Source organism: Notechis scutatus, chromosome 2, assembly GCF_049901735.1.
Source record: "Notechis scutatus isolate UNSWTSFEM ecotype Mainland chromosome 2, rNotScu1.2, whole genome shotgun sequence".
In the NCBI taxonomy this organism is placed as follows: domain Eukaryota; kingdom Metazoa; phylum Chordata; class Lepidosauria; order Squamata; family Elapidae; genus Notechis; species Notechis scutatus.
Genome location: NC_142010.1, coordinates 100,727,716 through 100,745,351, shown reverse-complemented (window position 1 = coordinate 100,745,351; position 17,636 = coordinate 100,727,716). Strand labels below are relative to the sequence as shown.

The window sequence follows — 17,636 nt, the reverse complement described above, 5'->3', positions numbered from 1 at the left end:
TACTGGTAAATTTCAAAAATAAAAATAATTAATTTGGGAAACGATCTCACTATCATGAAAGGTTTAATTGATTCACTAACCCAAAAGAAGATGATGATGATGACAGCGGGAGGCAGGAGTCACTCTTCCCCTCCCTCGGAGGCCCCCTGAGTCAGGAGTCGCTACCGCCGGCGCGGCCCCAGTCCCGTCGCCTCGGGAAGGAAAGGCAAAAGGAAGAGCCGCGGCAGCACTTTGCAACAGCAGCAGCGGCACCGGAGGCTCAGGCTCAGCGGCTCCTGGTTTTGCCCCACCCTTCCCAAGGCAACGGGACCGAGCCGCACTGGCGGCAGCAACTCCCGACAGCCCCAGCCGGACACCTGAGCGGAGATGTAGGGAGAAGGCAAAAGCGACGGAAGATCCTTCAGGGGAAACTGGGGAGACTCACCCTTGGTCCAGATGAGCCCCCTTCCCGCCCCTAAGGAAGCAGAGGCAGCCAGCAAGGGCAGGCAAGCCCCGCTTACAGACTCCGTCCGTCCTCACTCCCACCCACCCACCCACCCAAAGCCACGAAGTCCCCCAATCGCGCAGCCCAGAATCGCCCTCCCTCAGGGGGCAGCAACGACACCCGCCAGCGCGTGGAGCAGGACGGCGCCGGAGATCGTTGGCTGCCTCTTTCGCAGCATGGGAGGCCTCCCGGCTGGCCAGCTGCTCTCCTCCTTCTCTGCCTGGGGAGGCTTCTTGTGCTGCAAAGAGGCGGCTAATGATCCCGGCTCCGCTCGGCTTCTCCAACATCCGGCACCGCCCTGTTCTATGTGCCGGGCCCGGCAAGTCCGAGCAGCCAGCGCGTGGAGCAGGACGGCGCCGGAGATAGTTGGCTGCCTCTTTCGCAGCACGGGAGGCCTCCCCGGCTGGCCAGCTGTTCTCCTCCTTCTCTGCCTGCGCTCAGCACTGCCGCGGCTCTTCCTTTTTGCCTTTCCCTTCCCGAGGCGACGCGGGACTGGGGCCGCACCGGCGGCAGCAACTCCCGACAGCCCCAGTCGGACACCTGAGCAGAGCCCGGGCGGACTGCCTGTTGCCGCCGTGGCGCGTTGCGGGCGCCTGGCTGCCCAAGTAAAGAACAGGGCCGCGCCGGACCATCGGAGAAGCGGAGCAAAGCCGGACACCAGCAGCCGCCTCCTCGGTGCAGAAAGCCTCCCCAACCAGCCGGCCGGTCTCCTCCTCCTCGGTCACACAGAACAAACAGGCAGAGAAGGAGGAGAGGGCTGGCCAGCTGGGGAGGCCTCCCGTGCTGCGAAAGAGGCAGCCAACGATCTCGGCGCCTTCCTGCTCCACGCGCTGGCTGCTCGGACTTGCCGGGCCCGGCACATAGAACAGGGCGGTGCCGGATGTTGGAGAAGCCGAGCCAAGCCGAAGCCACCTCGGCTCGCGTTGTTTTCTGAGCCCGCGAGCCTAGAGCCAGGGCGCTTTCATTGCACGGTGGAGCTTCTTGTCTCGGGAAAAACCGGGCATCGTTGCTGCCCCCTGAGGGGAGGGCGATTCTAGGCTGCGCGATTGGGGGACCGTGGCTTTGGGTGGGTGGGTGGGAGTGAGGACGGACGGAGTCTGTGAAGCGGGGCTTGCCTGCCCTTGCTGGCTGCCTCTGCTTCCTTAGGGGCGGGAAGGGGGCTCATCTGGACCAAGGGTGAGTCTCCCCTCAGTTTCCCTGAAGGATCTTCCGTCGCTTTTGCCTTCTCCCTACATCTTCCCTCTGTTAAAATCCCCTCCCCCACACACACTTATTTTGGGTGGATAGATTTCGTGTCTGAGCATTCTCACATGACGGTGAGTCTTTCCCCCTAAAAACAGTTAAAAAAGAAAAACATATCCTCATGCAAGAACTTTTCTGCTTCCGATTACCCCCATGCTTAAAAGTTGCAAAGGAAACACGGAAGCAGGGAAGCGCCTGCCCAGCTCCGGATCTCCACACCATTTCTTTTTCAGAGGGAATCTGACTCGAGTATAAGCCGAGGGGGTTTTTCAGCACAAAAAATGGGCTGAAAAACTAGGCTTATACTCGAGTATATACAGTAAGTTAAAACAAAATGTTAAAATCAAACATTAAAACCAAAGACACATGAGGAGGGTTGGGGGGGGGATCTATTATTACTTAATCAACCACCTCCATTGCGCTGCTCCCCCCTGGGGCCCCAAGCCAACTGACACAGCCTCATTTTTAGGCCCTTACGAAAACATAGGAGAGTTGGGGCCAACCTCACATTGAGGGGCAAGATGTTCCAGAAGGCAGAAACAATGGCAAAGAAGGCCCTCCTCCTGGACCACGGGTGTCAAACTCAGAACCCGCCCAGGGAGTCCTTAAGATATGTCCCGCGGGGCTACCCTGGAAACAGTGAAGGACCGGCTTGCAGTGCCTCTGCCAGTGAAAACGGAACTCACGAGGGCCGTGCGTGGCCCTCCTGAGCTCTTTTTTAGCTGACAGAGGGTGGCAGGAGGCTGTCCCAGCCAAAATCAGAGCTCAGGAGCCCGTTTTCGCTGGCAGAGGGTTGCAGGAGGTCATCACAGCTGAAAATTGAGCTCCGGAGCCCGTTTTCACTGGCAGAGTGCTCGGACCATCACAGGCACCCCCTGACATGACTGACATCATGCTGGCCACGCCCACCCCAGCCCCCCAAGGTCAAACACAACCCTGATGCGGCCCTCAATGAAATCGAGTTTGACACCTGTGTCCTGGATGCTGCCAGCCAGAATGATCAGGCTGACAGGACCAGCAGCATGCCTTCTCTGTCAGTACAAGTGGTACGGGCCAATCCCAGTGGGTGAGATTGTCACTCAAGTAACCTGTGCCTGTGCCATGAAGATCTTTAAAGGTGATCACCAACACCTTGAATTGCACCCGGAAGCAGACTAGTAATACCAAGAGCATTTTATATATAACTCAAGGCAGCGAACATATCCAACACATCTCCCTCTTCCTAATTTCTCCACAACAGTCCTGTGAGGTGTGTTGGGCTGAAGGAGAATGACTGGCCCAAACTTTCTTTGTTAACAGCTTCTAATTTAACCTTTATTATTGGCCCAAATCTTGGGAGAAAAGATAAAACTGGGCTCATTCTTCAATGTATACACAAACAATAACATGGCATTGTAGAAAAATTTTCTACCTGGAGCATCCCTGTTTGATGGGAGCTAATGCCTGCAGGTTCCCAACAATTATCTTACTATAAGTTTCTCGGAAGTTATCAGGTATTCTTCATAAAGGACCACAGATTTCTTTTTCAGCCTATCCTCGATTGCCTAGCAGGACTTGGGATGTGATGTGGGACTTTTATGAGTAGTAAGAATGGTAAGATAGGCCTTCAAGGTGTAACTACAACCCACAATATTTTCTTGAGAAAGCTAAAAACTTCCCAATTTTGGAATAACTGTAATGCAGATGTTGACACCCCCGTACGTACATTAAGCACTTTTCTCCAATGATGAGTACTGTAATCCAAAAAGTCCTGAGACACAAAGTTAAAGACTGTGTAAATAGTTTATTATTATTTTTTAGTACAGGTACTTTGTACAACAATATTTGTTTTAAAATGGAATGGGCTGGCTGGAAAGAATGAAAGTTATATTCTGAGTAGCAGAGAGGGGACACTGGTACGTACTTACACTAAACACATGATTTTTCGAACAGTTGGGGTGGGGTATGAGAGAACAATACATTTTAACTGGGAAGCAAGCACACACTGTTACAGGCAGGCTGCTTCTGGATATTCAGCAGCTTGCTAGTGTTCAGTGGTCTAGCTGTACAGGATAGGAGGAAGTCAGAATATGAAGATAAAGTGTGGGCAGAGAAGAGCACTGTGTATGGGATAGCCCCAGTATGATAGAGCATGTCGTTGGTTTCACTAGCTCTTCCACTTTCAAACATAAGAACAAGAAACACAACAAAGATATGGTGAATTTGCATTGCTAACTTCAATGCAGTGTGGCCAACTTAAATTATAGCAGCAGGCAAGCTGATCCCACTCGAATTTTGTGCATTTCAGAAACTACCACACACATAGCAAAAATATTTTTACCTACACAAGGCAGAACATGTTCTTCAAAACAATGATTCCTCAGGATTCTCTGGGCAATAACTTCATAGCCAAAGAGAGAAGTGGTCTTTTTCTCTCTCACCACCTCAGTATCAAATCTGCTTAAGCAATTTGCAAAATCAAATGCATTTGGTGCCAGATTATTCACAATCCAAAACATGATCGCCTTTTGTCTATCCTGATTAAATAAAATTCTTAATCTGGGCGACCATCTCAGGTTATTATTATTCCTTCCTTTCTATCATTATTTTGCCAGAACATACATTTTTATAACCCAAAGCTCTTGCTTTATTGTAATCTGTTGCAAAGTCATTCTGATCAAGCTTAATTTTAGTACCGTTTAAAAATTCTCTCTTCACAATACAAAAGTGTGTTTGCATGTGAGGGGGAGAAATACAGAGAGGACAATGTATCCCAACAGAATAATAAACCATTTTGGGGGAAACAAATCCCACAGGGATTAGATGGTTTTCCTCATTATATTTTCTTAAGAAAATTTAAAAAATGAATGTAATGAAAAAAAAAATCTTATGTCTTTTAACAGTAGTGTTTAACAATTTGAGGTAAAGACTAACGAAACATTTTACAGGCATTCATAGTGAGATTTTTGACTTGTTACATAATATTAATTTATAACAATACAGAACAACAAGAGCATTCACACTCTTACTCTTGCCCATTAAAAACAAAAGCATTGTTTTTAACCGTGTGTTCAAGTTCACAAATGCTAACCAGTACATGTCTAAAATAACCAGAGTAGATTCACAGAATTTAGTCCAGGATAGGAAATGTACCTTTTCTTGGTAGAAAGCACCATGCCCTCAATTTGGCTCCACTACTTTTAAAATGATGTGGTTTCTATGATCAAAGGCTAAATAAACTAGGACCTTGGAAATACAGACCAGTTTCCCCTTCCTCTAATTTTAATTCCATCCAGTTCCCTAAAACACATTGCAGCCCAGGATAAGAGTGGGGAAGAAAGGTACCTCTTTAGTGTAATTTACAATGTGTTGTCCAAAGTTAGGAAAGTTAGATTAGCTAAGTAAGTTCAATGCATCCTGCTTAAACAGGATGGGGCAATGGCAACCCAAAAGAGATGCATTCAAGTGAGTACAGGTAGCTCTGGATTTACAACAGATCATTTAATGACTGTTCAAAGTTACAAGGGTACTGAAAAAAGTGACTTAGGACCATTTCTCACACTTACAATTGCAGCATCTCCATGGTCACATAATCAAAATTTGGCTGCCTGGCTGCCTCTGGTTCATACTTAGCATCGATGGTTGCAGTGTCCTGGGGCCATTTGCGACCTTCTGACAAGCAAAGTCAGTGGGGAACCCAGATTCATTTAACAACCAGGTTACTAATTTAACAACTGCAACAATTCACTTAACAAATGTGGCAAGAAAAGTCATAAAATGGGCCCAACTCACTTAACAAATGTTTCACTTAGCAAACGTTGGGCTCAATTGTGGTCATAAGTCAAGGACTACCTGTAACTCAAATTCTAGTGTCAATCCTGGGGGGAGAATAGAAGTAATAATCCCAATCCCAGTCCTAAAAGAGCACCACATTGATTTCCTTCTGTGTAGAAGGAAATCTAAAGAAAAACCGCATGAAAGTGCAAATTGAAGTATGCTGGTAGCTACCACAAGCACCATCTTCCGCCTCGCCTGTCCAAAATAATCTGCTGGGGCAACGTAACAGTCTGCTTTAAGATACTAACTGTGTTAAACCTACTTTATAAGTAGGTCTGCTTTCTCAGCATCAGAATGTGAGGCCTACCAGAAGATTCCTCATGATTTTGTGTTCATATAAATACTTGGGGGAGGGATGTACAAGGGAATCCACAGAAGATAAGGTAAGAGAAGAGATACCTGTGGAAACTCATGACAGAAACAAAAATGCACCTTAAAAGTGGTGTTTTGTTTCCTCCCTCGCTGAAATTCTGCTGAAAATTTATTTATTTTTTAAATATATATATATATGTGGCTGTCCCACTGGCCAAAGGACTGAGTGGGTTTGGCACCTTCACTGGGAAAAAAAAAATAAAGGCCCGAAGAATAGCCACAAAAGGAAATGCAAGGGAGAAAAACACACAAGAACCACTTCATTAAAAACTGGCTTCATCCTTTAAATTTTGTTTGTAATACTTCTTGTTAAGGGAAATAGAAAACTTTAAAAGAAGCAAATGACTGTCTCACAAACAGCTTGGCTTGGAAACTCACAACTATGTTCAGAATAGTTCCTATATAGTTCCTTTCAGAATATAACACAGACACCCCCACCCCAATTAGGCAGTTACTTTTGCTGGAAAATACAGATATAAAAAGCAAATGTGTTTGATTCTTGGTTATCAAGATTGGCTGGCTGTACTTTTTCTTCTAATGGACTTGCTATGGATCCTATGGATGGATGATTTTTAATAGGCCTGTTCTTTGAAAAAGAAAAAATAAAATTCCTTGGAGATACTATAATTTATATCCAGCAGAGGAATGGGGTGGGCTGAGGGTTGTCGATAGCTTGATAGAAATGCATTCTTTATGAAGAACTAGACATACAGTTCACTTGGTAAAATCAAGCTCATTCTGCTAAAATTGAAGCTATGTTTTTCATGACCTAATGTAGTTCACTATACTGTGGTTTATTCATGAAATCTGGTATCTAATCAAACTCAACCAAAAACAACACATTATGCAACTTGAACAGGTAAGTTTCCTGCACTTTGCTGTGATGAAATTAGATTTCCCATCTCTTGCTCCTAATACTTATTTTATTAATTTTCTATAGGTTTCATTGCAAGTTATTTTATGTAATAATATTTATCACATGGTTTTACATTTATTATCCAGAGCTCCAAAAGCATGCTATACTATTTCCTGGTATAGTATAATCCTCCTCTGCAAAGGGAAGATTCAGCTCTTATGCTCTGATGTTGCATGGATCTCTGAGAAATTAGACCAAAACACTTCTAATATATCCTGTAGTTCCTAGTATTTACTAGCATGGAAGAAAAAGAAAGTTATCGTTTTCTTCAAGCTTGTATACAAGTAGAAGCAATAAAGAGTGGGAAGTCGGAGTTTGTGGCATCATTTAATGAACTGTATTATAAGGCTCTACAGCTGTGATCTAAACACTGGGAAAAAGCTGCAGTACCATGAATAATTTGTATAGAATAGGTTAGCAGCCTTTACTGTAATCAAGGTTGTGCCATAATGAACTTTAAAGGACAAATCAGCCAAATGAATCAAGTCTTAAATTTAACAACAACAATCTTGAACCAAATTGGGAAAAAAATGGATATGGTTTGAACCATCTCCTTTCATTTACTTCAGTGCAACTGCAAAAAAGTAAAGTCAATAGATTTACTTCATATTTTTTTAAAAAAAGGTCTTCCTAACTTGTAATTTTGGAGGCAGTAAGCATTCAGATAGCACTACACAAAACAAATAGCCACAATTGCTAGGTATTATGCACAACTGGCAAACAGTTTCACAAGCCATCCAACATTGCAAACATGTGCCCACTGCTAGCAGGGGGAAGGGGGAGCTTCAGACCGATGCAAGCAGATCAAAACAACAATGCAAACTGAACTCATCTGGACCACGTATTATTCCGATGATCTCTATTTGAGACTGAAAGGATAAATTACAAAATTTTAGTATTACAGCGTAGTGTGGATGTATCGGTATGTGTGTAAAATGTATATATAAAATACACAAGATTATGCCAAAGTGGTGCCTTTCACCAGGCATACTATATAAATACTTATCTGTACGTGTGTGTGTGTGTGTGTGTGTGTGTGTGTGTGTGTGTGTGTGTGTGTTTATTTCTGTTCACTAGTTCAGGGCCAGCCACATGATTAGTGGCTAGGCATTTGGAGGTTTGTTTCCCCTTTCACAAACGCTGGTTTACCCTCACTGATTTGGAGCTAAAAAAGCCCTTGGAAAATCCAAACAGCTTCTCCCAAACCCAGGCCAAGGAAGGGGTCATGGAGAACTCTTCCAAAAAGAGAGGCCTATGTGTCTGATACAGAACGTGGTCAGTTATTAATAAAGTTGCAAGCTTTAAAATTTTAGGTAAACTTAAAAGGCAGATTGGTTTACTACAGATGAGAAAGGGGAAAAAAACTGAGCAGAGGATGAAGAAAACACATCCGTAGCAAGAAATGGCCCTTCCCTGAGAGGAGGAATTATTTCATTCCCCAATTCCAAAACCTGTTAGTCGATGGCCATCCACAACCACAGATCTTGCTTAACAACATTGCCTACCTTCTTGGCAGGGCCAAAGCCTCACATCTCCCACCTTCTGCACTTGCCCAGCCTCTTTCATAGACCTTCTGTGAAACCCTTTCCATCTTCTAGTGTCAGGTGATCTTTATTCTCAGCTGCAACATCACCAGTGGCAACAATACCTTTATTCAGATACCTTGCAATGCTAAGTGTTTCAAAACCCGCACAACTTCTTAATTTAATTGGGAAGAAACAGCACTGCATATCTTTCAAAGGCATTTTCTGCCCTGCCCTAACTTTTTTGGGGTGTGGGGGAGTGTCTGAAATTGTACTTGCAGTGATGTCTGGGTGCTACACCAATCCCCCAAAAGCACGCTGTGGCACAGTAGCTTTAATACTCTTAAACATGGACTCTGTTCAGGAAAGGGGACAAAATTAAAACTACCGTCTTCAGTTCCATACGTCAAAAATGAAGAGGCAGTCCCAACTGCAGCATTATTTGTAGCTTCAGAAAACATGCAGTGCTCCTACGTAATACTCCACTGATGTTTCTCAACCATCCCCCACCCCCTTTGTGAAGAACAAGCCTTTTTGCAGCAAACCGAGTATGAAACTGAATTACAAAGAGCATTGCAATGACTGTAATATTTCCAACTGAAATACGCACCTACAGTTTTAATTCAAACCCTTCTTCATTAGAATCCCCGCATGAATTATGGGTTCTTTCTTTGCCAACCGTCATGAAGTGGGCTGCCAGCAATCCTTTCGCTAATTCTGTTAAGAAAACGTGTTCTTTTCTCTACCCTGCCTTGCCCCCAACCTCCCTCATAAACACACACTGGCACACACACACACACACACACACACTCTTCAAGAGGAGGCTTGTTTCTGCAAGGAATTGCTCCTGGGAGCAGAATTACATTTTACATAACCCAATGCTCCCAAGGCATAATGGAACCGAAGAGCATTGGCACAGAATCATCAGTAAACGCATAAGGGTTAAGCATAACTTGCCTGCTGGTTCTCCCTTGCTATCCCTACCCTAATAATGTTTGGAGGCAAACATAATATTAGGAAACTCATTTCTTCTACTTGATATGTAACTCAAATTTGAGCCCTCGAGGGCCTTCATTTTTTTATCTTGGCAGAATCAGCTATCTAGATATCCCACATATTCGTCTCTTGCCACACAGTAACACTGTCAAATTCTCAGCTGCCTGAAAATTTAGCAATTAATACTGATCTCATGAATCAAACAGCAGCTTACTAACGTATTTCCCTGTCCCCGCTTCAATTATATAAGTGTGTATGTGTGCACGCATGTGCATGTGCACTGATGGACTGTCTTCCTGTCCGAGCCAATTAGGCACCGAGCCAGAATGCTGCAAAAAACAGAGTTTGAAAATATGATATAAAAGTGGAGTTAGTAAAGCATATCCCTTTACGTAGTTAAATAGAAACTGTTGTATGATTACGTTACAGAAGCAGTTTTGGCTCCTCCATATAAAAGCCTTCAAAACCATCGAAGTTTTCGAAGAGCTGGATTAGTAATTGCACTCTAAAAAATAAATAATAAACAGGAACAAAAATATTATCTCCCTCACTAGAACAAATCACCTCCTCAGAAGCTCATTTCTCCTTCTTGTCCTTTTCCAGGGTGGAAATTTACATACAATTATGCAGGCACTCAGTTTTCTCCTCTGGATGCACAGCAGCATGCTAGGAGACAAATATAAATAAAGGGAAGACCAATCCCTTTCCCTCCTCCAAGCACAGCAAGGAGACAGAGATGGAATACAGCTAGGCTGCATTTTAGGGAATCTGTGGATTGATTGCTTCTGCTGCCCCTTCACAGTCCTCATCTGTGCAAATCTTTGTGTAGAGAAGGGAAAAAAAAGTGTGGAAAGCAGGACATGGATGAGGCCAATACCTGGATTTGGATTTTAACTCCCAGTGGCAAAGCTGAAAAAAAGGGCAGTGCTGATAACAATCCATATTTGTTCATGTAGGACACTCCATGCCACATCTGAGCCAGGATACTCACTGGGCCGAAGACTCAGTTCCATCGGGTCCCTGACTTCTTAGTTACAACAGGACCAGGGGATCAACTGACTGAGTTGGGATGGCAGCATCGCTCCTCATTTGCCCAGGGCCTCTGCAAAGATGATCTCACCATTGGCCTCAGCGGCAGAGGTAGGCTCATCAGGGTCGCTATCCGTGGTGCCGTCACTCTCCTTACCAGAGCTTTCAGCCCCATGCAGAAAGTGTGTGTTGTGAGGAGACAGTGGATACAAAACATCCTGCAGGGCACCCACTACCATAGGACTGGTCAGCAATTCTTCATCTGAAGAATGCAGCGAGTCATCGTCCACTGCCAGGTGACTCACAATATGTATGCCATCAAAGCCCATGGAGTCCTCAAAAGGCTTCTGTCCTTTCATTAGCCGAATCTGTAGGAGAGAGAAAGAGAAGGCACTGGAGCAGCAGCCACAATGGTTTGGCATTCGGCACTGTGAAACCCGCTTAGGATCTGGAATAGCTGGGATTTAGAAAAAATAATATACAGTGGACAAAAGTAAAATCCGTGCTGTGATGTTAACAGAAGCTATGCCCTGGCTTAAGACTTACTGGAAGTATGAGGTTGTATACCGATATTCTCTTTTTTCTTGGACTGGCAAAGCACTGCAAACATAAAAGGGTAACAGTAGTAACCTACTCTTAAGAGAAAATTCATTTCTCTCTAGGTTATTTTACAAACTATACATACTATAAATATACATGTGTGTGTGTGTGTGTGTGTGCGCGTTGCTACAACTTTAAAAGCACAACTACAATGACGTGGGAAAATACCCGAACAAAGCTGAATACCATATGTGTGTGTGTGTGTGTGTGTGTGTGTGTGTGTATACATATACATACATACATACATACATACATACATACATACATATATATGTTTTCTGAGGTTTTTGCGGGTATTTGTATGTGGATCTTTGGTTATTTGGGTTTTCTCCCGCGTAAAATTGGAAGTATCTAGGCAACGTTTTGATGAAGTCTCATTCATCATCTTCAGGCTTGTGTCTTCGGCTTTATGCTTCTCGGAGTAATGTGAGCTTGCAGCGGCTTCTTCCTTTTAACTGCTAGTGGGGGTGTGACTTGATTGGGTGGGGGCTTGGCTGTGTTCTGATTGGGTGGGGGTGTATTCTCATTGGTTGGGGGTTTGGCTGTGTTCTGATTGGCTGGGGGTGTGTTCTGTTCTGGTGGGGGCTTGGTTGTGTTCAGGTTAGTCTTAGTTGCTGGGGGATTTGAGTTGGTGAGCTGTGATCCTGTTGTTTGGCTTCGCGTTCGTGGTCGTGCCACATCTTCATGGTGGGCATCAGTTCGCTTCATGTATGGGTCAGAGGGGTTTGAAGCGGGTAGTGATGCAGCTGCGGTACGGCTTCTGGTCCTTGGTTGTGTCTCATTTTCTGTGTGGGTGTGAGTCTGCTTTCTACGTAGAAGTGTGGTGGTAGCATCTTGTGTAGCCCTTGTGGGTGTGGGTCTGGTGTCATTCTTCATGTTAGGTACTCGTTTGTTAATGAAGGCGGGTTTCCAAATGGCTGGTAGGCGGGAGGTATCATCTTGTTTATTCATGCTGTGTGGGCATTTTTCTATCTCTATGGCTTCTCTGATTATTCTGTTGTTGAAGTGTTCGGTTTTGGCGATAGTTCTGGTATTTTTAAAGTCAATCTCATGTCCTGTGGCTTTGAGGTGTTGGACCAGGGAAAAGGTCGGTTCTTCTTTTTTTGATTGAGTTCTTGTGTTCTTCAATGCGTGCACTTATTCTTCTGTTAGTTTGTCTGATGTATGTGGTGGGGCAGGTGGTGCACGGGATTTCGTATACTCCTTGGTTTTCTAACTCGATTTTGTCTTTAGGATTTCCTAGGATGGTGGATATTTTTCTGTTTGTGCAGAATGCTGTTTTAATGTTGTGTTTTTGGAGGATCTTGCTGATTTTGTCTGTAGTGCCTTTTATATATGGGAGGAGGGCTTTGCCATTCTCTTGTTCTCTGTCTTAGATTTTGGTTGGGGTTTCTTTTTGGATTAGGTGGGTAATCTTCTTTCTTTGGAATCCATTGGCTGTTAGTACGTTAGTGAGAGTGTGTAGTTCGGTTTTTAAGTGTTGTTCGTCGGCTAAGCATTTTGTTCTGGAGATGAGTGTCTCGGCTACGGAATTGATCTGTGCTGGGTGGTGGTGTGAGAGTGCGTGTAGATAGCGGTTTGTATGTGTTTTCTTCTGGTAGATGGTGTGTCCTAGGGAGCCATTGGATTTTTTGTATACTAAGACATCTAGGAAGGGAAGTTGATTGTTAGCTTCTGTTTCCATGGTGAATTGTATTTTGGGGTGTAGGCTGTTGAGGTGTGTGAGGAAGTTGTTCAGTTTTTCTTTCCCATGTGGCCAGATTATGAAGGTGTCATCTATGTATCTGAGCCAGAGTTTGGGTTTGTGATCATATTTTTCTAGAGCTTGTGTTTCAAAGTGTTCCATGTAGAGGTTTGCGATGACAGGTGAGAGGGGTGATCCCATGGGTGCTCCTTCTATTTGTTTGTATTTTTGTCCGTTGTAGGTGAAGTATGTATTGGACAGGCAGTGGTTGGTCAGATCTAGGATGTGCTTGGGGGGGCTGTATTTGTTTTAGATGACTGTCAAGGCTTCTTTTATTGGCACTTGAGTGAAGACGGATATGACATCAAAGCTCACTAGTAGGTCGCTGGGTTGTAAGTTTTGTTTCTTTATGATCTCGATGAACTGGAATGAGTTTTTTACGTGTGCGTTGATGGATTCTGCATAGGGCTGTAGTTGTTTGGTGAGAAATTTGGCTTGGTTTTGTAGAGGTGAGCCTATGGAGCTGACTATTGGTCTAAGTGGAGTTCCTTCTTTGTGTATCTTGGGGAGACCATAAAGCTTAGGGCATCTGGATGATTTCTCTCTGGGTATGATTCTTTGCTGGATTTCCTCACTGATGGGGGAGGCTTTTCTTTTGGATCTGGTGGTTTTTTTCTAGGTAGGTGGTGGGGTCTGTCTTTAGGGGTTTGTATGTGGGGTCTAGGAGTAGGTTGGTTAACTTGGTTTGGTAGTCAGATGTGTTCATAACCACTGTCGCGTTGCCCTTGTCTGCTGGTAGGATTATTATGCTGGTGTCTTCTTTCAGGTTACGTAGTGCAGTTTGTTCTTCTTTGGATAAGTTGCTTTTGGGTGGTTTGCTAGTGCAGAGGATGTTGGTGATTTCGAGTCTGATTCTGTTAGCATCATCAGGGTTGGTTTTACATACAAACCCCTAAACACAGACTGTAAAACCAACCCTGATGATATATATATATACACATATATATATGTATATGTATATGTGTGTGTATGTATATACATATGTATGTTATATATATATGTGTGTGTGTGTGTGTGTGTTGTGCATGTATATGTATTATGATATTATATATTATATATATATATATATATATATATATATATATATATATGCATTCAGCTTAGTTTGGGTATTTTCCCACGTCATTGTAGTTGTGCTTTTAAAGTTGTAGCAGCGTTTGCGGCAGAATCTCATCTGCCATCATCAGACTTCTGTAGCCTGATGATGGCAGATGAGATTCTGCCAACGTGCTACAACTTTAAAGCACAACTACAATGACATGGGAAAATACCCAAACTAAGCTGAATGCCATACATGTAAGTACCATGAAAACTTAAGAAAATATATATATATATATACACACATACATACACACACACACACACACTGAATATATATACTGTATATATATATATCAAAATATCTATCTATCTATCTATCTATCTATCTATCTATCTATCTATCTATCTATCCATCCCATCCCATCCCATCCCATCCCATCCCATCATCCATCCCATCTCATCATCATCTCATCTCATCTCATCTACCTACCTATTTGGAGCTGACCAAAAGAATTCATAGTTGCATTGCTTATAGCACCTGTATTTCATGTAGAAACAATAGCTGTGACTTCCTAAAAGATGATAACACAGTCTATCTGAAACTCCTCCAGATTTTTGTCTGCTTTCTCCCATAGGTTGGGCTTACCTCTGCCTTGAGTTCATCAATCTGCTCCTTGAGTTCACGGATGTATTGGGAGGCATCAGAATTGTTGAGTTGACCTTGGATCATTCCTTCTTCTCTCTGCATGTGAAAAGAGAGGGATAAAAAAATTGCTTGGAGGAGAGAGCACAAGGGCTTCAGACCTTAGCCCAGCCCATATATTATTTCACAACCTGCATAAATAACTAAACCATAGTAGAGACCTTCTAGTCCGCTGTTTTTCCTGCTTCCATTACACTAGGGGTGTCAAACTGGTGGCCTGCAGGCCGGATGCGTCATGCGCAAGCCACGTCCACCCCAGTTCCGCGAAGGGAAAATACGTCACAAACGTCACATGACAGCAATGTGACATTGCAAGTTTGACACCCGTGCACTACGCAATATGGCAGATTACTTTTCAGCCAATGAGTCGAAGAACTCCGGCAAAGGAAAACAACCACTGTGTGACAACTCTTCAGGTATCTGATACCTCTCAGTCTTCTCTGTAGTCTAAATATATTATTATCAGGCCCTTCAACAGTTACACAGAGAAGTTAGTTCAGGAGATCATTTAGTGCAAAAGCATTAGCTTTTTCTTTTCAGCTGCAACTCGCTGTTGGCCCTTGTTTCACTTGCGGCTGAAAAGGACACCCGCTGGTTACTCTCCCCGAACCTGGATTTCCAGTTCCGCAATCCTCTGCCGCATCTCTGCAAGAGCAGCCATGCTATCAGCTTCTCTCAGGCGAGCAGCCATAACTTCTTCTTTGCTCTGTAACAGAGAACACAAACCAATGGCAGAAGCCCATTAGATTGTAAGCAAGGAAATCTGCATGACATGCAGAGCAGGAAAAAAGCCTAGAAATTCCTAGAATTTCCTCGTGGCAGCTATCAATGCCATTCAAACCCATGCTGAGTCACTAAATTACCTGAAAGTGAGGATTTGGGTCATTTTGACAGTAAGAAGATTTGCACATCATGGTGCACTAGTGCTGGGTAATTCCAACATTCCAAAACTAAAAACAAGCTTAGTTTTACAATTCAGAAATCTGTTTTGAAACTCCTTAACAACTGAGCAAGCCTGACTTGGGAAAGTCACATGCAGGGATGGGATTCAAATTTTTTAACAACCGGTTCTGTAGGCGTGGCTTAATTTGTGGGTGTGGCTTGGTGATCACATGACCGGGTGGGCGAGGCTTGGTGGTCACATGACCACCTGGGCATGGCTTGGTGTTCATATGACCGGCTGGTGTGTGGCTTGGTGGTCATGTGACTGGGTGGGTGTGGCCCGGTGGCCATGTGACTGGCAAATCAAATACAAGTGGTCGTCCCTTAATGGTCAGTTGCTTAGCAAGTGGTTGAATTTATGACTGACCTCCCCAGAGCTACTTGACCTGTTTTTGGAGTTTTGACAGACATGCACGCGCGCGCACACACACACACACGCTCTTCTAACCCTGCTGGAGCAGGGGGTTGAACTAGAAGATGACCTCCGAGATCCCTTGCAGGCCAGCCCTACATTGCTGTGCTGTTTCAAAGAGTCTTCTGAAGCCAGGGTGTGTGTCCTTCCTTCTTTTATTTCCTCTCTCCCTCCCTCCCTCCATGTATGTATCTATCCATCCATATATCTCATTCACTTTCTTCTTTCTTTCTTTCTTTCTTTCTTTCTTTCTTTCTTTCTTTCTTTCTTTCTTTCTTTCTTTCTTCTTTCTTTCTTTCTTTCTTTCTTTCCTTCCTTTTTCTTTCTTTTCTCTTTTCCTTCTCTCTCTTTGTATCCCTTCCATCCCCCCTCTTTCTTTGTCTGTCCCTTTTCTTCCTTTCTCTCTCCCTTTTTCTTTCTTTCCCTTTTCTTTCTTTTCTTTCTTGTCTCTTCCTTCTCTCTCTCTCTCTCTCTCTCTCTCCCTCCGTCCATATCCCATTCACTTTCTCCTCCCTCCTTTCTTTCTCTCTCTTTCCCTCTCTCTCTTTCTCTCTTTCCCTCTCTATCTTTCTTTCTCTCCCTTCCTTCCATCCCCCTTTCTTGGTCTATCCCTTTTCTTCCTTTCTCTTCCTTTCTCTCTCCATTTTTCTTTGTTTCCCTTTTCTTTCTTTACTTTATTGCCTGTTCCTTCTCTCTTTCTCTTTCCCTCTCTTTTGTCTCTCTCTTTCTCTCTCTCTTTGCTTCTCTATCCCTTCCCTAACCTATCTACCTATTTTCTGCCTAGGCAGGCATGGCCTAATCTAACAAAGGCCTAGGCTAATCCTGTATGCTGCCCGCTCTCCCTTCACCAGTCACACGCATCATCCCATTTCCCCTTTCAGAAGCCCCAGCCCTTAATCTCCCCGTTTCCTCCCCCACGAACACCTCTTTCGTCATCCCACGGCCGTGACTTTACCTTCCTCCCGCGGCTGGCTGCCAGGGAAGGCAAGCCAGGGCTGAGCCATTGTTGTTGTTGGGCTCCCGCCAGCCCATGTCGCCCTTGTCACGAATGCCTGCAGCCGCCACGTAGTTTTTTTCAGGACAGCTGGACTCCAGCCACACCGAAAAAAAGATGCAGCGTCTGGAGGCTTTTTGCAGTGAAAATTACCAATCTCTGGCTTTGCTTGCTCCACTTCTACAACGCGCCAGCACGGCCATGTCTAGGCGTCAACCATGCAGGTTCACCCCATTGAGCCCACTGCACCAGAGGGACTTGCCCAGCATTGGAGAAGCGGAGTAAGCAAAGCTGGAGGTTGGTAATTTTCACTGCAAGAAGCCTCCAGACGCCACGTCTTTTTGCCACTTCTTTGCTGGCCGGAACCGAGCCAAGCTGGAGGATTCTCCTGCCAATAAAGAGGTGGCGGTTGGAGGCTTCTTGGCAGGGGGATGGGGAGACGGGGAGACTTGGAAGGCAGCCCCTGCCTGTCCTTTTTTGGTCCCTCCCTCCGCATCGAAGTACCGTAAAGTTGGGACAGCTGGGGCAGCTGCCTTCCGAGCAGCAGCGGAGCAAAGTTCACCCAAGTCTTCTCCTTCTCAGGCATACACAGAGCAATGCATCTCATGGTGCCACAGGGACTCGCCCACCTGCCGTCTCCTCGCAAAAGGTCCCGGCCTCACATGTGCACATGTGAGGCTGGGATCTTCTGTGAGGAGACGGAGCATGGGCTACTGGCTTGGTTCTGGCTGGCAAAGCAGCAGCAGCTGGGGCTTGCCGCCCTGTTCTTCGCACCAGGGTGCATTTCATTGCCTAGAGTGGAGGTGCGGGCTGGTGGAGAGC

The 17,636-nt window shown here is 44.8% G+C and overlaps 1 protein-coding gene across 3 annotated transcripts in view; it reads right to left on the bottom strand.

Moving 5' to 3' along the window:
• Nucleotides 1–3,489: 3,489 nt before the first annotated feature.
• The window catches only part of EVI5L (ecotropic viral integration site 5 like), a 62,436-nt gene continuing 48,289 nt past the window's right edge, over nt 3,490–17,636 (bottom strand). For all 3 annotated transcript variants that reach the window (XM_087955557.1, XM_087955558.1, XM_087955559.1), the window contains 3 exons: nt 15,077–15,172; nt 14,410–14,505; nt 3,490–10,746 (listed from right to left, as the gene is read on the bottom strand). In XM_087955557.1, the coding sequence (XP_087811683.1) occupies nt 10,435–10,746; nt 14,410–14,505; nt 15,077–15,172 (504 nt within the window). In that variant the 3' untranslated portion in view covers nt 3,490–10,434. The remainder of the gene's footprint in view (nt 10,747–14,409; nt 14,506–15,076; nt 15,173–17,636) is intronic.